The sequence below is a fragment of the Erpetoichthys calabaricus genome, chromosome 10, assembly GCF_900747795.2.
Source record: "Erpetoichthys calabaricus chromosome 10, fErpCal1.3, whole genome shotgun sequence".
NCBI classification, from domain to species: domain Eukaryota; kingdom Metazoa; phylum Chordata; class Cladistia; order Polypteriformes; family Polypteridae; genus Erpetoichthys; species Erpetoichthys calabaricus.
In genome coordinates this window covers 116,167,986-116,192,199 of record NC_041403.2, presented here as the reverse complement: position 1 = coordinate 116,192,199, position 24,214 = coordinate 116,167,986, and the positions used below count along the sequence as shown (strand labels likewise).

The following is a 24,214-nucleotide window of genomic DNA, read 5'->3' as shown; positions in this document are numbered from 1 at the left end:
AGTACTATAAATGTACACCATCTGTTATGGATGCAAACCAAATGTATGTCTGTACTGTATAATATTAACAATAAGAGCAGCTCACTACTGAAAACAGCAAATATAGGAGGCAGTCGGGATCGAACCGGGGCCCTTGATTACAAGTCAGCAAATCTTACCACTACGCCATGGAAGCTGTTGTTTCATCCTTGAACCTTTTGTGAAAGTGTTTATTTGATCTTTGGACTTCAGACTTCACACATACAGTGGAACCTCGGTTTACGACCATAATTCATTCCAAAACTCTGGTCGTAAACCGATTTGGTCGTGAACCGAAGCAATTTCCCCCATAGGATTGTATGTAAATACAATTAATCCGTTCCAGACCGTACGAACTGTATGTAAATATATATTTTTTTAGTTTTTAAGCACAAATATAGTTAATTATACCATAGAATGCACAGTGTAATAGTAAACTAAATGTAAAAACATTGAATAACACTGAGAAAACCTTGAACAACAGAGAAAACTAACACTGCAATAGTTTGCGCTATAGTGCAAGGAACCACTCGCTAAAAACACTTTTTTTTTTAATGAGTTTTAAGCACAGGGAAAAAAATGAACATTTGAAAAATCCGTAATTTAATAAACCACCAAGAAAAGTAACATTGCAACAATGCACGCGACGAACCGATCGCTGTAAACAGAACTGAAAACAAAAACAAGCCTTCTCTACCTTATGCGTCCAGTCCTCCCTCTTTCGCTCGCTGTCTCTCCTGGAGCTCCTGTGTGTCTGTGTCTCTCTCTAGCGTGCTCCTGTGTGTGTGTGTGTGTGCGCGCCTCTCTCTCGCGAGCTCCTGTGTGTGTGTGCGCCTCTCTCGCGCGCCTGTGTGTGCATGTGTCGCACTCTCTCTCTTGCTCGTTCGCTGCACAGGAAATGCACAGGGAGAGAGACTGAACATGTACAAACCGAAAGGGAATCTGGCTTCTCCGTATACCGAGTGTGTGGTTGTGGGCCGAGGCAAAAGTTTGGCGAACTTTTTGGTCGTAAACTGATTTGTACGTGTACCGAGACGTTTGTGAACCGCGGTTCCACTGTATAGTTTATGCCAACATTTTGTCATTTACTACTAAAATATGAAAAACGTTTCTGTTTTAGCAATGTGTTTACACAGATTATTGTAGAAACGGAACACACATGAAATGCATGTCTTCTAAATATCAATCTATTATTTCCACTCTAAAACTCCAGCACTTCACTCCCAGATAATCAATCAAGGCATGAGCTGGGAGAACTTTGTGCATGTTCTGCAGCTGTGGAGGGATGGAATAGTAGATGCTTGTCTTTATCGGCACATTTACAGGACAAAAGATGCTGACGGAGAGGTGCGAACGGATTTAAGGTGGGCCGGATCTATGAGTTTTTTCATAGGCTCTGGTAATTCTAGTGTTAAGGACTCTGAAGAGGTGGAAATATATTTTTCAACTACCTATGATGTTTGTTACTGATGCCTTCTCTGCTATAAGAAAAATCAATTAACAGCCTTTATTCATCACTATACAGATGCATTTTGAGGGACAACTACTCATAGCATTACCATATGTCCTCTTTTACCAGGACAAGTCCTGTTTTTCACTAGTAACTATTAGCATCGAGGCAGATTTTTGTAAACAACCAAATTGTCTGGGTTTTCTTTGAAAGATCAGGAAATTCTGGAGGATACAATAACATGAATGCTCAAAGTTTGTTTTCGATTTCAAGAAGTCATGTCAGTGCGATGATGGTGGAATTTGGTTCTGTCCATTCAAAGCAGATGCAAACCAAACAGCAGCCATTGTTAGCATGGCATGATCTGCAGATCTGGGAGTCCTTTAGGAGTTCTAGTGAGTTTACGTTTATATAGAAATAACAAAACCTAGGTGTAAATGTACAATCAAACGTTTAAAAAAATGTAGCTGTTTTCGAAATGGCCATTAACAAATTTGAGACGGAATGTACCATTAGTAGTCCAGGCACATTTGTTTCAGTTGCAAACAAAAGGACTCTAGATCTTCAAGAATGCATGGAAACTGCAAAACATAAAGAAAATGTTCGAAGAACAAATAGTTTGTCAAAGATCACAAACTTCATTGTGCATCCTGGATATTGTGAGGAGATCATTCATGCTGCTTGAAGGGTCTTGAGCATTTAATTGCATAAAACATCACAGCAGCTATAAATCAACTGTACAAGTGCTCTAATGAAGAAGATTTCTACAGACTTGTATAGAAAATTTCAAGGGCATGCAGAAAGACATAAACAGTAGTGAAGTCAGTGGTTTAGATAAAACTGTGATAGATAAAATGTCAGGCATTACATTTTGTGGTTTGACTACTGCTGCATGTAATCAGCTTGCAGTGGAGATGTTTAATCTAACAATTTGGTATTTTGAAATGAGACACAAACTGTTTAAGTTTTTGTGTATACATCACTCTCAAAGTTCGGCGTTATAACAAAGACAATTTTTCACGTGATAATTACACATTCAGGTGTAGAAATGGAAACACCATGAGGAGATTGCTGCTGCCCCCAGAGAATCGGGATAATACATGGCCCCAGGAGGCAATCTCCAATGTCCTTTCTCTATCATGGCTTCCTGCCAAGTAAAGGTACCAGCAACCAAATTTTCCCTGTATTATAAAAGGATCCCAACCTGGAAGAGAACCATCGATGTCATCAGGGACACCAGCCAACCCATGCTTCTGTGACAGTATTATGTAAAAGGCAAGTTTTCCATAAAATGTCCTCATTTTAACTTAATAGAAAATGGTCATTCTGGCTTCGTGGAGCAGCATTTGCAAACTGAACATTTTCAGATTTATTGCAAAAAAAGTTGTAGACATTTTTGTTAACTTTAATTGAAGTATAGAAAATGCTGTGGATTTCTGAACCATCATAGTCATTATGTCAAAGCTTACAGATTCATTTTAATCATATGATGGGCTGTGTATTTTCTGATGGATGGTGTTGTGGTGCACTGGTTGGTAGAGCTTTCACTCAATACTAGAAGTCATGCGACTGTCCTTATGCGGTTTTCCCTCTGGACACACCAGTGTTACTCCTCCATGTCAAAGATGTGTGAATTGGAGTTGCTGGAGTCTTAAGTTGACCCTTATGAAATAAATGAAACCAGAGAGATGTGGAAAGGATTTGTGTTCCAAAGGGGGTAGCATAATTAATGAGGTTGAAAATATAGAAGTTGTTGAGTACAATAGCACACCACTAGCAATTACCACAGCACCAAGCAATAAATTGATTTCCCCAAATGGCCTTTATAGAGGGTGTCAGGAATTGTTTCCATACTAGACCTCATGTGAATGTGTATTAAGAAAAGGATAAGTGGAATCAAACCAGGATTAGTGACCTTCATCCATTTGTTTGACGTCACAGCTGCAGATGAATTACACAAAGATGCGACTCTCCCCACCATCCCTCTTGTAAACCATTTACTTTAGGCCAGTAGGTTCAGATGATGCAACATGCCCTTAACACCCTGCTTAAGCTGATAAAAGCATATGCGTGAGTGAGCACACTATCCAGAATTGATGTCAGTCTCGTCTATGAAGCATAAACTGAACAAAACTGGTCTGATAACGAAATAATTAATTTTGATCAAAATGCAGATTTCCCATTTACAAACATCTATTGAAGCCTAACCACCTTAGCAAGTACTATCCTTGCCCTTTTTTATCTATCTATCTATCTGTCTGTCTATAAAATCATGCATTCTGGCGCTGAGTTTCAAGTGATCTTGTGGTTTGACTGTACAGTATGTTAAGTGTAACATCTTAGAGATAAAGTAATAAAAATGTAGAAACTACATGAACATTTTTATTTTATGGTTTTGATCTTCCCATCATCATATTGAAATAGAGATTTCAAAGAATACACTACTTTTGAATTTACTACTTAACCAAAATGTAGTCTACATGTCCAGAATTTCTTTTCTTTTTTATTTTTATCTGTTGCTGGTGGTCTTTCATGTTTAAAATAAACATGGACATATAATCACTAAGGTTTGATTTACTTTAACAAAAACAAACCTGTTGGTTATGTCAGTGCAGTGCACTGTGCAATAATGCTAAGTTTCATTGTTGCCACCTCACAGTGTTGTTTAAATTTTTAAGAATGTTTCTCATTTCCGAAAACCTTGTGACAGAATTGAACATCTCTCATACCACAGCACCGTCATTGATGTTCATTCATGCAATCAGTTGAGTTTGTCTTTCTTAGAATTGTTTAATCCATTGAATCATAAATTTTGTAATCTCTGTTTCTCAAGAAAGCATGAGATTAAAACCACTTCCTGGCCATACTACCAGCAGCATGGGGTAAAATGAAGCATTTTTAGTTATAGTGTACCTTTAATTATGTGAACATTTTCAGTATGCCAACTTCAATCGAAATTCTGTGGTCATGGTGCAGTCTTTGTTTGTCAATTGGGTGTTTTCTTTTTTGATTTAGTATTTTTATTTTCATCTGTTCCCCCTTTTCCATTTCTTTCTCACACTTTGATAATTAACTAATCATATATTTTGTTGTAGATAAAATACAAACAGTCCAGGACTTCCCAATTAACTCACCAAACCCTCTGTAAGCCTCAGGGGGTCCCAGGAAAAAAACATTAGAACTTGTTAGCTTGTTGTTAAGTTGCTTAGGGCCCATTACTGTGTTTGCAAAAGCATACACTAAGATACAAATTCAGAAAAATATCATTGATTAGAGAGTTCCTTTTTATTTTAGCCTGCTCTGCCATCAAAAATTGTCTTCTTTTATGTCATCTGTGCTCATAACTAACTAGAGCTGCAGCTCTAGTCAATAGCAGGGCGACATTAATAAAATTGTGTTTATCCTAACTGTTCCGAAACAAAGAAAACAAAACAAAGTTCTCTGGTAGTAAATTTTGAATTTACTTTTAGAAAATTCAAACAGAATAAAATTTTCCAGATTTTAAGTGAAAGTCTTACTGATGTTGAAGCTGGCATCATGAACGCTACTGTGAGTTAGTTGACTGCTTTCCTCACAGAAATGAGTTTTCTGTGTGTTGCTTGTAAGACTTGCTGGATGGTGTGGCATTTGTTTGCAGATTACATGTGTGGTTTGTCTTCTTAAGATTACTGTACATATCCAAAATATTTAGCCATCAATGGAGCACTAACAAGACCCCCTCCAATAACACAGGGAACAGTAGATAACATCATCCAATCAGAAAAAGCATATGAGAATGAGTCCTGATGCTCTTTAACTAATGCACTGGTGAAGTCGGCCTCATTGCAGCATGTGCCACTTTTGGGATTGCAGAGTGCTTTGTGTTTTAAAACAAAATGAGATGTTACAACTTTTTTCTTCAGGAAGTAATTATTTAAACTGGTTAGATATTGCTTTATGTACTCAAAATCACGTATTTATCCCAAAAATGCATTTATTGAAAGTGGAACAGCAATTGGCTAGTTAAGGTGTTTTAGAGGTCCTTTTTTCATTTATCTGGTTTCTCTTACCTTAGATATCCCATCATCCTTTCTATTGAAGACCATTGTAGCATCGTCCAACAGAGGAATATGGCCACATATTTCAAAAAGGTGTTTGGGGAAATGCTGCTCACCAAACCAGTTGACATAACAGCAGATGGTCTTCCCTCACCTTTTCAGCTAAAACGGAAAATCCTTATCAAGGTAAAAACTACAAGTAAAATAATCTGATTTATGCTGCTGTGCCACTGGCATCAAGTTGCCATATGTTCTTTAAAAAGGAATGGGTTTAGTAGGGTATCTTAATGTCCCCTCAAGACAATCATTTAACTTTTTGTTTAAAATATTAACTTCAGCACAGTATCATATCTTAAAAAATTTTAAAATTTTGGTGAGGCAATACCAGAAATCTCCTTTACGTATGTGGACTTGTGTAACATTAATATTAACTTACCTAACTAATAATGCCTGTCCTTCTTTTGCTAATGACTAATTAGACTAGCAAGCTCATGTATTGATTTTGTTTAAAAAGAAAAAAAAAAATCAATCAAACAGTGGAATACTGGTGCCTGATCTGTCTTGATTGGCATTAGATCATTGTATTCTAACAAAATACAAAAACATAGATTTAAACATTAAAAAAAACTGAGAGCCTTGCAACCACCTGCTGCCCAGGAAAAATTGGATGTAAACTGCCTAAACTGAAACAGCAACACGTCACATTCAGAATGAAATTGGCTTTGAGGTGAAAAAGGACAAGCCACTATAATGTGAAAAGAACACACATACTGCACTCATTGCATGACTCGATCATATGACTGGTGCTGACTTATAATGTGAAAAGAACACACATACTGCACTCATTGCATGACTCGATCATATGACTGGTGCTGACTAGTAGCAGTGCTTACCAACTTGCAACCAGGTATTTCCAAGTCAGCGTGAACCATCTGTTCTGTCCACACCAGAACTAGGAGCACTAGACAGCTGGCTTCTTTTCACAAAGTGGGAGGAGCACAAGTAAGTTTTTCTAGGTGGCTCTTTCAGATTTAGTGCTGTCAGGCAGTTCTCCTCAGCAGTAGGTAAAGATCAGTGTTGTCAGCCCCATTCCAAGAAACATAATGTTTTGTGCTTGAAGCACTCCTGATATTGGTCTGCTTTCTTGTCTTTTTAAAATACTGTGATTACCATTAATGGAGCAAAAAATACTGGACTTTTGTACTTCTTCACTGCCTTAACGCTGCATAGTCTTGATTGAAGAAACCTGGCAAGTGCCATTGCAAAAAAAAAAAAAAAAAAAAAGACTTTCTCATTTTAATGTTGAGGATAAGGAGCTCTAGCTTTCAAGGTCTAAGCAGTAAATTTCAGGTTGCACATGTCCACATACTGCAAAGTGTGAACCTAGAATACTACAGGACCAATACAGCCACACCCTACAAGCACCCAGATGCAGGACAATTTCACATACTACAAAAAGCATGATTTTTGTAGACAAGAATTGATAGAAATTTCGTAAAAGTTGCTTAAGAAATTGACGGTTGCTAAAACATTTTTATATTAAATTAAATTACTGAGGGAAGCTTCTTATTTATTTTGACCAACTTCTGGTGGAGCTTTGTCCTGCTGGTCTTCAGTGCAGATACTTCACTGGTTGATGTTAAAAGTTAGGATGTATCTGATGTGGTTTGTTACAATCTTTTGTGAGTAAAAGCCAAGGTTTCTCTAAGCCTATAAAGACATTTGATATCCAGTGCATATATATGAATGCATCTTATGATAATAAATGTAATTTACATTACTCTATAACAGGTGTACTTGCAAAATAATTTAGTGATCTCCTTATGCTTTTCAGCACAAGAAGCTGGCTGAAGGTAGTGCCTATGAAGAGGTGTCCACCTCCACTCCTTACTCTGAAAATGATATCAGCAATTCCATCAAAAATGGTATTCTGTATTTGGAGGATCCTATCAACCATGTAAGAAATGCTCCCCATCTTTTAGTTTGTTAATTGCTGAAGCTCGTAAAAGTAATATGTGTGATTCCCAATATCCTTTCCGAGACAAACACGTCAATGGCATTATTATCTCGGGCATGAGGGCAGATACTTCATCAGAGAACAGTTAAGCACACAGAAGGCAAACCTTATAATCTGAGGGGGTGTCTGTTATATTTTTACAGCATACTGTATTTGCAGAGTGTAGGTATTTCAAACTCCCTCTCTAATGCTGTTAACAGGAATGGAACCCACATTTCTTTGTGCTGACTAGCCATAAAATTTACTTTTCGGAAGAAACAGCAATGAACCGGAGTAATGAAGATGAAGAAGAGCAGAGAGAGGTAGGACAATCATTTTCTGTCTTCTTTTGAGCTAGTCCCTCCAGTTAATGGTTTCAGATGTTTGGTGCTTTTCTCTTCTGCAGTGGGTGAATAGCTAGACTGGCCTTTGGATGGGACTCCAATCTGTCACAGTGCACATTTACACATGCTTGTCACATTTTAGTGCTACCAGTCAGTGTATCAACACATTACTTCTCCATTTAAAAATGCATTTTTTGTCTGTATGTATTACATTTTAATTTTTAAGCAAATTTTTCACCAGTTATTTGAATTGCAAATATTTTACAAACCAGGACCTTGTAGGTTTATAGGGTCGTTATTGTAACATGTACAGAATACAGTGAAATTCATACTTGCCAACCTTATAGCAAAACGTCTGTTTAGCATTATGAGCCATAAGCCTCTAGTGAATTTAAAAACCAATATAAATACATTAACTTACAGACTCAAGTCCTAATCATACGCGTGTATCATAGTTATTACATCAGATACTAGTCAGGTCACACACATCTACCTATAATTAACTCCAAAGAACGTTTAGCTGCATTCTTGAGAATAATGTTGTTTATGCCATAAATGCAGTATGACCAGATTTTAGCCAGTGCAGTGTTGTCAGGCACTCCTTGTTTAACTCATATCCTTGGTTTTGTTAGTGAGGATTCCTGTGTACTATGTTCCCCAAACCCTCAGCAGACTTCTTTTAAGCCTTGTCAGTTCCTGTTTCAGCCACTGACCACCAGAGTAACAGTTGGCAGACCTTCTCATAAACCAGTTCGGTGTTGTCAGCTTGTTTTAATCCAAGCTAGACGGATTACATCCGGCATAAATTTGAGTGAACTTTGCTTATAATTCATTTTCTGTAGTGCTTAGGAATAAAAACTCCACACAAAATAGCTATAAAATATATTTTGATATTTTCAGCTAATCTGAATGTGAAGTGCCCAGATGTGATAAAAAAACAAAAATGTGGCATTCTTAAAGATCTGGATTTTACTACATCTGATCAGTGTTGAAGTGTTGTTTGGTTTATTTTAAAAGGCAAAAACAAAGTAAATAAAGCAGTTTGACCAAATAGTCGAAGAGCTGGATGCTACAGTCATTTTCTACCCTGACTCCTTGTATGATCATGGCCAAATCACATCACCTTCATTACAGTAGAAAAGCTGGACAATTACAGCATTGTACGTTGTTTGTTACGTTGGATAAAACCATCTGCCAAGTAAATCTGTTTTCATGCAGATAGTAAATGGGATGGATCAGCATGTGACGGAGAAGTGGTTCCATGGGAAGCTTGGTGCGGGACGTGATGGACGGCAAATTGCAGAGAGATTGCTTTCAGAATATTGTTTAGAGACAGGAGCGCCAGACGGCTCTTTTCTTGTGAGGGAGAGTGAGACATTTGTTGGAGACTACACGCTCTCATTCTGGTAAGTTGTGTAGATTGCTTGACTTATTTTGAATGTCTGATGTTGAGGATGTTAGCGTGTTCTCGTTTTGTCTGCTGTTTGTGTGCTATGACAGAGCTTAGCGCATTAAAATGTTCAGATATTATATTGATACAATGACACAACAAAACCTATCGCAAAGTGAATAAAGGAATGCCTGAAAAATCTAAAATAATTACATGAATGTCTTATAAAGCTGACTCCATGTAATTGTTTTCTCATGGTTGCTTGTCATCAGAAAAACACCCATTTTTAAATAAAGCAACACACTCTTTCCAATTACTAATATATGAATTGTATTAAACAGTAAAAGTATTCACACCACATAATGAAATAGTGCTGATAAGGAGCACTGTGGATTTTTTGTGATTTTCTATTTATAAATATGCTGTTTCCTTCTAGGTATGGATAAATGTCTATGTTCGTATGTTGTTGAAGGGTTATTTATAAGCACTCTTTTTACATACTAAATTTTAGAACATGCATAAGCTGGCTGAGTAAATATTTTGGTATAGATTGTGATATGGGCACCTCAGTGTTATTAATTAGAAAAAGAGAGACAAAAACCAAAACGTGTATCCATAGTGATTTATTTACTAAAATGTATACAAGAGGGATGATGATGGGGAGAAGAAAAAAGTAGCTAATTATAAAAATGGAGAAGAAAATTCTACCATCCTGTGGACCACAGCATACAAAGTTGAGCCCCTCTGTTGTAGGGTGGGGTAGGTTGCCCACTATCGTAAATGCCATGTCACAAGGATGCTAACCTCACAATTTTTTTTTCTCCTTCTTTCTCTACTCTTACTGAACTTTCACCATCCCTAACATATAGGATCAGCAGGAGGTCCAAGAGATCAAACACTACAGATGTTTTAAGGTCTTTCTTTTAACAGTAGGTTGGAAATTTGTCAGAGGCATTAAACAGAGTTACTGCCCATAAATCATTACTAAGTTTCGAATGTGTTACATGGATAATACAAGAATGGAAACCATAAAACACAGCAATATCGGCTTGATTTCTGTTTCTTTTTGTTTGTTGTTTCAGCAATAGTTGACTCAGAGGAAAAAATATTGTGAGATTAGGTTCTTACTCTTCTTTGGTCATGCCACTCTTTTTTATGGTGTAGCTCTGCCAACGTCATGCATGCTTGTGTTCCAAAAGAACAATTAAAAAAAAATCAAAACAAGAAGACATAAAAATTCATAACAAATCAAACTATCAGAAATTAAGTGCTGATGTGTTCCTGATACTACCTGCCAGCTGAGATTTTCCTTAAAACTCAACCTCCTTGTCCAAGCCCAATGGGCCATCTGCTTGAAGCAGCCTTTAATTCTCTGTCCTAGGGTTATTTATATCCTGTGTCACGGACGATGGAGTGGTGGCTCTGAGGCTAAGGATCTGCGCTGGTATCCCGAAGGTTGCCGGTTCAAATCCCCGTCACTGCCAATAAGGCCACTGCTCTGCTGGGCCCTTGAGCAAGGCCCTTAACCTGTAATTGCTCCAGGGGCTCAGTACAATGGCTGACCCTGCGCTCTGACCCCAAGGGGTATGCGAAAACTACCTAATAGAAGAAATTGTATAAGGCGAAATAAAGAACAAAAAAAAAAAAACACTCTGTGAAAGGCCTGTGGTCATCACCCCAAAGCTCCCTCCTGCAGCCCCTGTGTTCCTGAAATCCAATACACCATTAAAAGTCCAGTCCTCTTTTGAGTGATGACTTGTAAATACTTCTTTTAAATGTATATGGTACATCTCCCATGAATATTTACTCACATTGTCCAGTTACTTCAGTGGGCTTCTTTTTTAAAGTATGGACTATGCCAAGCCTGTCCCTTGTCAAGTATTTCTTTGTGTTCCCTTTGCCAGCTGTCCAGGTTGTCACAATGTTGTTGGCATATCATTATCACTAGTAGCACTGGCATGTTGATGTTAAAATAAAAATAAAAAAGTTACGCATAAATTAAAACCATAAACAAAAATGATGACAATTATTATTGTCCTTTGGTTTGTTTGGAAAATCAAAGAATAGATGCCTAGTGTTGTCATGGCTGAAGTTAAATCATGTGGAGTGGTGAATTATGATGTTAATGCTGATTACAACAATTTCTCCATCCTTTTATGAGCCCACATTATCTATTTCAGAAGCCGAAGCTAGTTGTGGCAAATGCATACACAAACATCAATAATCACAATAACACTTTGATGGGGGAGGCAGAGTACCTAAAGAAAACTCCCATGGAGAATGTGCCGTCTCCGTACCTCATATTTTGGGTGTGGTTATTAATTTGTGTTGGTCTTATAGGTCTCTTATTGACCCTGCAATGGGAAATGAATTAATAAATAAAATCTCAAATACATGCAATGCCTAAATATTGTTTATTAGGTACACTTCCTGCCTGATGTTTGTATGAGAGGATTTTATAGTAATGTAATTGATTGGTTGTAAGAGTGTGACCTGAGTGATGTTTCAAAATATCTTTAATTTATGGATTTTTTAAAATATTTGTTATTTTTACTGCTGAAACTGCAAAGGTGGTAAAGGATTTCCGTATGCTACCACCTGAATTTGTTTCTTGCCCACTCTTCTTCTTTGCAGGCGATCTGGCCGAGTGCAGCACTGTCGGATCCATTCGCGACAGGAGGCAGGAAGCCCCAAATTCTACTTGACTGACAATCTGGTGTTTGACACCCTCTACTCCCTCATTAACCATTATCAGCATGTGCCTCTACGCTGCAATGAGTTTGAGATGAGGCTAACAGAACCTGTCCCGCAGACCAATGCTCATGAGAGCAAAGAGTAAGAATGCAAAGTTGTTTTGTAAAGGGTCACATTTGGCTGTTTGCAGTTGCTTTTTTTTTTTTTTTTTTTCCCACAGTCACTGTTTATTAATATTTCTGTATAAGGAACATTTCCAGGATACTTCATATGCAGAAAATGTATATGAATGTAAATAAAAGACTCTTCTAAATTGGAATTGTGACAGTGGGTTTAGGGGTGGGTGTGTGTGTGTGTGTGTGCGTTCACGCGTGCACCCTGTGGTGACTCATATAGGGTTGGTTCCTGTCTTGTGCCCCTTTGGCCCTCAATTAGATTATCCGGCTTTTTTTAAATTGAATGCAGTCAATTAAAGGTTTAATTGCACAAATAGGCCAACAGATGGCAGCAGTTCTTGATGCTGTTTGTGACTTACTAGAGCACTTTGTGAAAAACACTTAACACCAAATTTATCATTAATGTTTTATTTCTTTTCCTTCCAAGATCTCCACTCCCACAATACATTTGTGACTCAAAAGCAGTTTTCTCACGGTTGTTCTGCTCCAAAACTTCTTGGATTTAAAATTCTATGAATTCTGTGACTTTCATAATATTCGCTCTATACAGTGGTTAAAAGTACAACCTCACCGCTGCAGGAATCTATGTCCGAATCTCTGCTTGCTTTAATGTCTGGGTGGGGTTTGTACAGTGTCCCCAACTCTGTGTGGGTTTTCATCTAAAATCCTACAGTCTTGCAGATTTAAGTTGATGCATGACTCTAACACTGGCTTAATAGATAGAGTGAGGCAAGTAGTTTTAAAATTATATGCCCTGTGCTAGACATGTACCCTATTCATGGCTGTTTCCTGCTATACTTTCTTAACAGGTTTGAGCTCCTTACTACCCTGGTGTGGATTAGCTAGGTTCAAGAAGTGGGTAGATGGCTATTAATGCTAGTAACTCTTCCCAATTTGTTATGCCATTATGAGTGATGTTTATCTTGTGGGGACTAACCACTAAAGCCCTACCCATACTACTACATTTTTGTTTAAGAACACAGACATTAGTCACTATTTTCATGCTTCATCCACACTGCCCCAGAATTTTCAATCACCAACAACAGAGATTTCTGAAAATGTTCTCCAGAGCTGTGTACTTCTGAAAATGCAGCCTCTGTATTGTGGAGCGGATGGGTGAAAGCACAGAATCGAATCATGCTCTGATTTGTTTCAGTTTATTATGTGGATCTTCCCTGATTGGTCACCCTTCATGGAAGAAAAGCATACTTAAGTATAGCAGACAGAGAAGAGTTGCTTTCTGTGGCACTTGTAGGGTTGCATACCTGCATGCGCCTAAATTGCATACAAATTTTGTACAGTTTGAATGCTGAATACATGTACAAAAAGCAAAAAATTTATTGATCACTACGGTTCTGCGATAAATCTTGTGGTCGACAGCATTACCATCCCTTCAAGGATCACTAATCTTGGGTAAGATGTCTATGCTGTACACATGCCCAGTGCAGGTGGATGACTAAGTTATATGTGTCTTTGGTTCTTTTTTTTTTTTTTTTTTTTTTGGTTTTGATACATTGTATTCAGTGTGGACTTACGTAAAAAATGTGAAAATTCTAGTGTGGACCAAGGTGTTTTTGTTTAAAAATGCCGTTTAAAATGAAAACGTAGTAATGTGGGCAAAGCCTCACTTATTGCAGTGTGGAGAGATATGAATTCAGGTTCATGGGATATTTGACAAATATCACAATATCAGTATTCAGTGACCTGACACCAGTGTCCTCAACCTCTTAAGTAATATCCTACAAGAGGGCAATTTTGGACTTCCTATTGGGGGTGGTTACAGATTTGTGTGATGCTAGTCATTTTTTCAGAGGGCACATGCTCCCTGAAAAATGGGTTATTTTTGCTGGTAGGTTTGCTAATTGCCTAATTTGTTCGTGTTTGTGCTAAAAAGATGTTTTAGCATTATGTTGTTGATACTGAGTAAACAAAGTCATAAATGGTGTAAATGCACTTGTGAAACAAATTAACTTGTGAGCATGGGCATCCTGGATATGAAAATAAGAATTGGCATCAAGAATCTCCATTTACAGAGTTAAAATTAGATGTTATTGAGTCTAATCCCAGTAATGGACCTGCTGTATCACTTCAGGCGTCGGTGCCATGGAGTAATTACTTGTGTGAACAAGTCAGTCTATAATCTATTTGGATATCCTGGAATAGGTCGGGTAGACAGCTGTCCTGTGTCTGCCAAACTATTAAACTTTGAATTGAAATCTGCCAGTTCATCTGTAGCTCTGACTCACTTTGTCTGTCGACATGTCTCTTAACTTTGTTCCAGCTGTTAAAAAAAAAAAAACATTTGTAACTTAAAAATGATTGTATAGTTATGTGCATGTAAAGTACCATGGGGGCAGCATTCAGAATAGGAAAGTACTGTGTAAACTCATGCTTGATTGGTTGCTTCTGTTAGGCCAGGAATGTAGTTTGTTAGCAGGTTTTTGTCATGCACTGTGTATTTTTGTGACTTACAATGTTTATGTTGGATTAATGTTTTATAATGGTTCATGCACTTGGATTTGCTTATCTGCATATTGTACTGGGCCAAATGGTTGTGAAAAGCACTGCATCAAAAATTAATTGTTGCATCATGATAAAATTCTAATATTTGGAGTACAAATAGGCCAACTATCATTTGTATTCTTGAAATGCTGTAAAGGCTTTACAGGGGACAGTGAGTTCAGCTGCATTCTTGGCTCTTTTTTTCCCTCCTTTTTTACATTCTATTGTGGTACATATAACATCAAGCAGACAAGTCTCTCTTCTGTCTGTCAGTTCCAATACACTTGTGTTTCTTATTCCTCGAAGCTACATTATATGTGGTGCAAGTCCGGGTGAGGGCTCATTGGTTGTCAGCTGTAAGATGCACAGAAACCCACCTCTATGACATAACACAAAATAAATCCTAAACATTCTGGGCAATTTCATAGTATAAACCCATCATAATACTCCTTTGTTTTATAGGTAGGAAAAGAGCAAGTCTTGGTAGAATAATGTGAAAACTAAAATAAACATCAGTGATGAAGGTAATACCTCCATTCTAAAAGGAGCAATGAGTAAAAGTGGCATTCAAGCCCACTACGGTTACAAGTAGCAATATCTTATTTTTGCCTGTAGAATTTATTTTCACTAGTTTGAATTTTTTCCTTGATAAATTGTTGCTACTCTCTACCATTCATCTCATTGAAGCATATAAAATTAGATTATCAGATATGATTATTAGATTTGAATGGTAAATGCAGCTGAATGTCATCTTCATGTACTGTATATATCTACAGATTTCTGAATGATATCTCCTAAGGGTCATATAATGAATTATTATTATATAGGGCTGCATGTCAAAAGAACACCACAGCTGAATTCAGGCTGATGTAATGGAATGCTGTCATTGCAAACTAAAAAGTGTTTGGCTTAGTTCATAAAAATCACTCAAACTTTATTCTAAGGTCTGTGTAATAGAATATTGTTATCCTTTGCATCAAAAGCTGTGCATTAAGTCTAAAAGTAGAATTTTATTTGTGACATTTGTGAATAGTAAAATATTAACAACAGTCATTAAAGCTTTTTCTCAGACCAGCCTGAAAGTTACGCTAGATGTCTGAAACAGTTTGCTTTATTTAAGATTAAATCTTAACTGTGAAGCTATGTTTTTTCCATTATGACTTTAGAGAGAACAGTGTTTTTGAAATCTGTCAACAATGGGACTAAACTTAAGGTCAGAAAATATCTGCTTTGAAAGCATTGGGGCACAGTTATCCTGATGTATACAATTTGTTCAATATGGTATCTGCAGAAATTTTAGAATTTAATTTCCTACATAGTTATTACCTTCTCGGCACACTGTCTGTCTTAATTGGTTCAGATTTCTTCTTAGTCAGTTATCTACTATTCTGAATAGGACAGGTTGTGTAGCTTAGTTCAGCTTTAAAATTTTACTTGAGAATCATACTCATGCTGCATTCCATTTACCTAGGAAGTCAGATGTTGGAGCTGGGAATGATGTCACACACAAATTGATAGCGTTCCTGTAAAATATTTGAAAACCAAATAGAAATACCTCCTGGAAAACCTTCATTGTACTTGTTCCATCAGAGTAAATAGTAGTTGATAACAACATATTACTCTGTATATTGCGTATCCTAACACCATAGCAACATGTTCATGGATAAAGTGTGTACACCTGATTTATTGAGCCACAAATAGACAAAAGTGTTAATAAGCAGTATAATACTACAGCGTTCAATAACGTTTGTGGTGTAGGTTGCCATTTTGGATTTAGTCATGAAGTCGGACAGACTTGGACTTGACAGACCAGTCCTGAGTTTCCAAGTTAGAAATCTTAACTTAAAGGGGTATTACTGTTGAAACCTCCAACTAGGAAGTTGCAAATTCTGACTTCTCACTGCAAATGAAAGGCAGCATCAGTGTAGTCTTTTTAGCATCTTGGATTTGAATACTGTCACTGTAATTTTGGACTTTGTATGCTTTCTTCATGTTTATGTTGGTTTTCTTCATCATCCTCTGCGCCCCAGCCCCAGTGGTGCTTACATATTTGATTACTTGGTGCCCATTAATTGGCCCTAATTAATGCAGTGCAGGTATAACCTTGTGATTGGCTGTTGCTCCTGTGTTTCATCTGTTGCTGCAAATCTTTGCATCTTGGAAACCTGTAATGGAATGAATACTTAGGTGTGTAAGATTAATATATAGATGCATGGAGTTTTGTTAAAGTAATCAGTATAACGTTGTGGCTAAGGTAGTAGACTTTAATACAGAGTGATTCTTTTTTTCTATTTCATATTCTGATTTGCTCTGTGACCCCGAGCAAATCACTTAACCTGCCTGTGCTCCAACTGTTAAAAATATAGTGAAGTGATCCCCTGCCTATCGCTGAAGTTACGTTCCAGACCCAGTTTAAGCCTTAAAATACCCCTCCCACACGCTTTAAACACATGTAAACTTTTTAAAACACACTTTGTAAACACATATGATATGTGGATGTTGGGCTAAGGATATGAGTAACATCTCTCTATTATAAAACATTTTAACATCACGTAGGAAAAGGCAGTGAGACAGAAGGACAGCTGCTGTACAGGCTTTTAAATGATCGACGCAAAGAGCGACAACCAGAACATCTTGGCAGAAGCAGCACAAAGCCAGTAGCTGATCCATCCCCTTCCGCTTAGCATGCGTTCAGCTCCCCCACTTCACAGCGCGAGCAGGAAAGACGCGAAGTGGCAGGAGCATAGCGCGCCTCCAGGGGAGTTGAGCGAAGCAATCGAGACCAGATCATCTCAGAGAGACACTTTGACGACACGCAAGACTAGACATTACAACCTTAGGAAGCAAAACCCGTGAGGCGGTGACTTTTACACGTCACGCCCAACTTACAATTTAAAACAAGTTCAGTGGCATCTAACCTAGCAGTTGTTTGCAAGCTTTTGTCAGACAAACTTCAGCTCTTAAAACAACGAAAAGCAGAACACGCAGCTCTGCTAGCAGCAGCTGTAGCAAGCCAGCAAATCTAAGCACTTCTCCTTAGCGTGCATTAAGCCATCACCATCCCCCCCCTTCAGAACGCTAGCGGCAGTGACGAGAATTGGCAAAATGACAGCTGCTGTACAGGCTTTTAAGTAATTGACACAAAGTGCGACAAGCAGAACACACAGCTGGCCAGCAGCAAGACACCAGCTGAACTGATTGCATCTCTTTAGCGTGCGTTCAGACCCCCCCCTTCACAACACGAGCAGCGTTCTAAGTCCCACGAGAAAGAGATTTAACCACGCCCGGGGCAGGAAATAAAGGACAAATATTATTTTTACAAAAGTTTTAAAGTAAAAATGAAAATAATGCATATGTAACAATTCCCATGAAAATAACATCCATCCATCCATTTTCCAACCCGCTGAATCCAAACACAGTCGCGGGGGTCTGCTGGAGCCAATCCCAGCCAACACAGGGCACAAGGCAGGAACCAATCCTGGGCAGGGTGCCAACCCAGCGCAGGACACACACAAACACACCCACACACCAAGCACACACTAGGGCCAATTTAGAATCGCCAATCCACCTAACCTGCATGTCTTTGGACTGTGGGAGGAAACCGGAGCTCCCGGAGGAAACCCACGCAGACATGGGGAGAACATGCAAACTCCACGCAGGGAGGATCCGGGAAGCGAACCTGGGTCATGAAAATAACAATCTCTTTAAATTGTTTACCTCACTGTATATGGAAACAATTGTACTATATAGTAAACTTGTAAGCAGCTTTGAGTTAATGTTTCGGCTAAATATATACATTACGGCACTATTGTCATTACAACCCTGTCACTCAAAATATAAGTAAGATGAGGATAAGTAATATGGTACTGAAGCACTGTGCTGGTTTTGAACCCTACATGAGATGACATCTGTGAACCAAGCGCTACTCTTACTGAAGTCTAGCTGGACTCTGCCACAGCTCTTTCATATCCTGGCTATTGTGGAAAGCAAGTTTGCATTACAAATAACTTTTAGTGAGAGACTAATTATGCCATTTGCTACTGCTTGGTGACATTTTATACCTGCAAATCAAATTCACTTTAAATATTTTTCTTTTAATTTGGCAAATTTGAGTTGTGTTAAAATCCTTAGTGCTCAGAAATGTTTAAGACTTCAGTTAATTTGCTCAACCACAGACATGTCAGCCACCAAATGGGTAACACAGCTCATACATTTCTAGCATCAAAGTGACCTCCATATCCAACCTGTGACAAACAGTTCATGTGGCTGTACTCGCATGCATTAAACCTGAAAATGATTATTCATTATCTTGCAAACTTTCAGGCTACATGTTCATTTTCCCACAGGCTGAAAGCATACAGATGAAAATTGATAGACTTCATTAAAGGTATAGATTAGTTTTTATTTAAGATAATCCAATGAGAACCTGTGTCAAATGAGCTCTTTGGGAACTTGTGTAAGGCTCAACTTGTGTAAGGTTCTTCTGTAGCTGAGCACCATTGCTGCTGTCCCTCAAATTTAAGGAATGCTGTGGTTTACCCTGCTGCCGTTATCCTGCTGAACCAAGGGTTTCATTAATTCATTTCTGTCTGGTGCAGTCTAAGTATAGAAAGGACCTCTTGATGGAACCAGTGACACTAAAAAAAGTGGATTTACTTGGCAACTGTTTCCTGTCTAATTTTAGACTGAGTATCATGTGCTCATTGCAAGGTCTTGCAACATGTGTACTATAAGCCACCAGGAGCTGCAATGTTGAACAGGCAGTTTGTTACACTTGGTTACTGCTGAAGTAATCTCCATGGCTTTGTAGATGTTTCAGCCTTCACCCATCGGCTCAGGCACTCAAAGCCTCAGTCCCATCCCCCACATTTTTGTGTTTCCCGTCTTTTGGCGTCACAGATGATCACCATGTTTCAGTCATTGAATGAGTGGATATATTTATGAAATTAGATCAGCTTTAAGGATGGAGTCTTCTATAGGAGATATTCTTCACTTTTTGTATGAGTTATTTATGAGAGACCCATGCAATTCTGTTAGAACAAATTAATCAACTGTAGTTTATCATTGCCAGTTTGTGTACATTCAAGCTGGCCTTGAGTACTCCAAAAAGATTGTGTTAGATGGACAGAGTCTAACATTCTGCCATAGTAGCTATGTCTGACTCCAATAACTTTGTGTTGGGTTAATACCTTTAGCTTTAATCAACCCTTTAGTCATATATTACACTGCAGTTTTCATCTTTGTCAAATGTCATTTGTTTCATTTGATCCAAATAGTATCCTAATATGGCTGGTAGTCCATAAATTATTCTTATTTGCAAGTCTGTACAGATCTATAATGTAGGGGTGATTGGGGTGTATGTAGGATGTACTGTAGGTGAGGTCGAGGCAGCGGAGGCGCAGTCTAATTTATGTATCAGCTGTTAAAGCAAATTTCTGTCCTGAAACTTTGATTGTCACATGCCTCAGAAGCACTGACCTATGGAGGCCATAAGTAAACACATGAATGTGCCAACAATAAATATGTGTTAAGTGTTTAAAAGCAAAGAGCACTGAGCTTTCATAGGTTAAGCAGCCTTTTAGGTTAACTGGTTCTTGCCTGAAGAAAGGGCCTGAGTTGCCTTGAAATCTTGCATATTGTAATCTTTTTAGATAGCCAATAAAAGGTGTAATTTTTCTTGACTTCTCATTACATCCATAATGGCTAACATGGTACAACACCCTAGTACTACATCATCTGCAGAAAAATTAAAATCTATCACACCTTGCATTGCAATTCTTTACCCTGACTGTGTGCATGTAAGGCCATGCGATTTGCCAAGTGTGGATAAGCATGAGGTTACAGTGTAAACGTAACTATTTCTGCTGAGTATCAGTTAATGCTGATCTGCTGAGTAGCATTTAATTAAGAAGCAGCATAGTTAAACAGCCTTGCTGTCTGTCACCATTTTAGGACTGATAAAAACTCATTTATAAGGCCAGGTTATGGGGGCAACTACATGCAATGCTATGAAAGCATAGTTAGCCCCCAGCACATTTGCCAGATTTTTAATTTAAGGTCTTTTTTCTTTTGTTTTGCTAACCATGATAATTGAAACCTAAAATATCAAATAAATCACAAATATCATTGTCAAACTCCACTTAATTTAGTTGAAGGTGGTGGAAACCTGGAGCCTGTCCTGACACTTGTGCACACACTCACACTGGCAAATTGTCAGGCACAATTACAAGTAGTAGTTATCCCCTTTGTAATTACAAGCCTGAATCCTTAGATACTGTAAATGATTTTGACTCGGCAAGATATATAGTTTAATTTAAGAATAATGCAAATCAGGACCACCTGCTTCTATATACACCCACACTATGGTCTAAACACACACCAGAATGACTAAAAAGCAAGAAAATTAAAAATAAAGAAAATGTCTGACTTGACGGTCACAGTGAGGCATTATGAAAGTGTATTGCTTTTGGTATAAAGGAGACCCGTAGCATTTTTTGATACACTTATGCTGAATGATTTGTTGTCTGAAAGTCTTTGTGTTAGTGTGTCAGAGAGAGAATGTGCAGCCTTTTTCATATTGGCACTCAGTTTTGTTATAGTTTTTTCCTTTGCTATGACCCTTAGGGGTTCCAGAGTTTGTCCCATAACTGAGCTTGCCCTTTTAATTAGCTTGTTGATTCGGTGGACCTCTCTTGGAGTGATGTTATCTGCGAGGCACACCACAGTGTAGAAAATCGCACAGGCTGTCGGAGTTGAAGAAGATGTGAACGATTTCAGTACCCACATTAAAATAGCAAAATCTTCTAAGAAAAACGATCCTGCTCTGCCCTTTCTTATATAGTTCCTCTGTGTTCCAAGACCAGTCCATCCTGTCATTAGTGTGTTCCCCCAAGTATTTGTAGGAGTGCACCACCTCTAAGTCTACTCCCTGAGGAGTGACCAGATATAGTGGCTCTTCAGTGTAACTAAAGTCAGTAACCAGTTCCTTTCTTTTACTTATGTTAAGTTGCAGACAATTCTCTTTGCACCAGGAAACAATGTTCTCCACCTGACTCCTAAACTCTGTCTCTTCCCCATTATCAATACACCCCATAAGTGCAGAATCATCTGAGAATTTCTGCATTTGACATGATCTGGTGTTATATTTGTAGTTGGAGGTATACAGAGTGAAGAGAAAATGAGACAGGACTGTTCTTTGTGTTGCTCAAGTGTTGCTCACATCCATACCAGAAACACGGTCCTTGAATCTCACAAACTGTGGTCTGCCCAACAGATAAGTCCATTATCCAGGACACTGTAGGCTCATCCATCTGCATATCTCTGAGTTTTCCCTTTAACAGTGATGACTGATAGTATTGAAGGTGCTGGAGAAATTAAAAAACATAATCCTCACAGTGCTGCCAGCTTTGTCCAGTGAGAATAAGCCTTGTGGAGCAGATACTGTAGGTAATTGCATCCTCCTCTCCACTCCAATTTTCACTTAATTGCATGCTACACACATTCTTAACCTCTTCCTCACTAGCAGTTACCATGTGGTTGCAGGACATGTGTACATGATTTTAACAAATACACATAATTATGTGGTAATGTGTTTTTATTTTTGAGTGTTGGAAATAAGCTTTGGTAGTAACACAAAAGCGCATATGTGTTTTTTTTTTCCATAAAGTAAAACAGGTATTTTTACTTCAACAAAATAAGCAATGTGTTATGTTACTTGTTACTTTAAAAAGAAATGTGATTACGTAATGCACACTACTTTTAACGCATTACCCCCAACATTGGTGAGAACTGATGGAAAGATGAATGGAGCACTGCACACCCAAATTCCAGGTTAATCCTGTAACTGGAGAAGCAGCATTTGTTTGAACAGGATAATGATCCAAAGGAGAGCCTGCATTCCTGTGGTAGTCATTTGGGACCCAAACTTTTGCAAAACTTCCTTTTCATTCATTTGATAGCGATCTCCTTCTCTTTATTGTGTGTTTGTGTGCGTTTTGTGTGTGTTTTTACAAGACCATTTGGACTCAAGACTTACAGGTTGAGAGACATTTACTGTTTGCTGCTTCATTGGTACCAAATTTGCAGAGGTGAAACTTCCTTCTTAGGTAACTACATAATAGTGATGGAGCTAATATAATTGCTGCTCACAAGACATAACTGCTTTTCCCACAAATTGAATGTGATTCCCTCAAGTGTCTTCTTTCAGTAGTGACGGAGAAGACATCTGAGGTTGATTGTCTACTTACTGCCATAAAAAAAAATGGTCACTTATTTCAAAATTCCAGTCTATGGGGTAAATAGGGGAAAAAAATCCCTTAAATAATATACAAAAACATATTTTTCTCATGAATATGAGGAGAAGAACTAAAAGACAGACTGGAGGAGGACAATACTTTTAGTATGCAAGCATATGTGGTACAGCCCTTGCTGTGTTATGGGATGCAGTAGCCAGGGCTGATGGTTTTTCAGTCTGGGTAGCAGGGCAGAGCCATTGAGGGGAAAAGGTAGGAGTGATCTAAAAGAAAAAAAAAAGTCCTGCACAGGCCTGTATTCCAAAGCACACTTCCAGAACAACACTGCAATGGCTGAAAAAGAAAAAGAAGGTAGATCTCTTTTAATAGCTCAGTCAGAGTCGTGACCTTAATCTCATCAAAATATGTAGCAAAAGTGCTTCACCATTTACCAAGAAACAGAACCCAACCAAAAAATTCTATATGAAGCAAAGGGCAGATGTTGTCTCTTTATAATGTGCAAAGTTGATAGACTTATACAAAAAGGTATTGGCTGTTACAGTTCTTGAGGTGTTTTAACAAAATACTGACTGGAGGAGTTAATACCTAAAACAGTAATGGCTCTGTTTTTGTATTTGTTTATTTTTTCTTTTACCTGCTCATACATGCATTTTTATGTGAAGAATATGTCTATTATTTAAAATAAAACCCCCAGGCTTATTTATGCCAGGCTGTAAATAGCAAATAGTGTTGGGGCCAAATACTTGTCAAGGCAATCTGTAATTATTCACACAAGGAAAAGTTTCTGTTTTCATGAAAAAGATCGACTTACAGATTTGATATTCCCACACAAATGTTTTAACCACTTTTTAAAAAGATGTGTGCCTTTGGTAAAAATTTGTGGACAGTATAACTCGAGAATGAATTTCGAGAACCACATGCACTTGTTTGTCTTAAGACACTGATCAGAAGTTCATAAAATGTGGAGTTTGCTTTTAGGACTTTGAAAGAAAGACTTTTTTGAATTTTGATTTTAACTTTGAAAGTATTTTGTGAATTTTGATTTTAATCAAAAGCTGAAACATTTTAAAGTTCAAAATTTTCAAATGCAGTAGTCATATTTTCTATAATCACAAAGTTTTATTGATCTCTAATTACAAAAAAAACACTAAGAGTGTATACTTTTATTGCAATTCCACAATAGCTGTTTGTTTATGGCAGGTATTACGTTTTCATTTTATTTAAATGTTTTCCTACTTCAATTTATGAAATAAGCACCTTTTGATTATGAGTTGAGAGTGGTAGTCCCAGAACTATCCCAGTTGCCTGGTGGATGGTGCAGGTTTCTATTCCTTATACTCTGATTTTTAACATAT

At 37.8% G+C, this 24,214-nt stretch overlaps 1 protein-coding gene across 1 annotated transcript in view; it reads left to right on the top strand.

Annotated features, from left to right (window-relative positions):
* Positions 1 to 24,214, top strand: part of plcg1 (phospholipase C, gamma 1) — a 201,168-nt gene that overhangs the window by 134,126 nt on the left and 42,828 nt on the right. Inside the window, exons 13-17 of the mRNA XM_051932817.1 lie at positions 5,523 to 5,691; positions 7,340 to 7,462; positions 7,723 to 7,824; positions 9,064 to 9,251; positions 11,870 to 12,070. Coding sequence (XP_051788777.1) covers positions 5,523 to 5,691; positions 7,340 to 7,462; positions 7,723 to 7,824; positions 9,064 to 9,251; positions 11,870 to 12,070 — 783 coding nt within the window. The remainder of the gene's footprint in view (positions 1 to 5,522; positions 5,692 to 7,339; positions 7,463 to 7,722; positions 7,825 to 9,063; positions 9,252 to 11,869; positions 12,071 to 24,214) is intronic.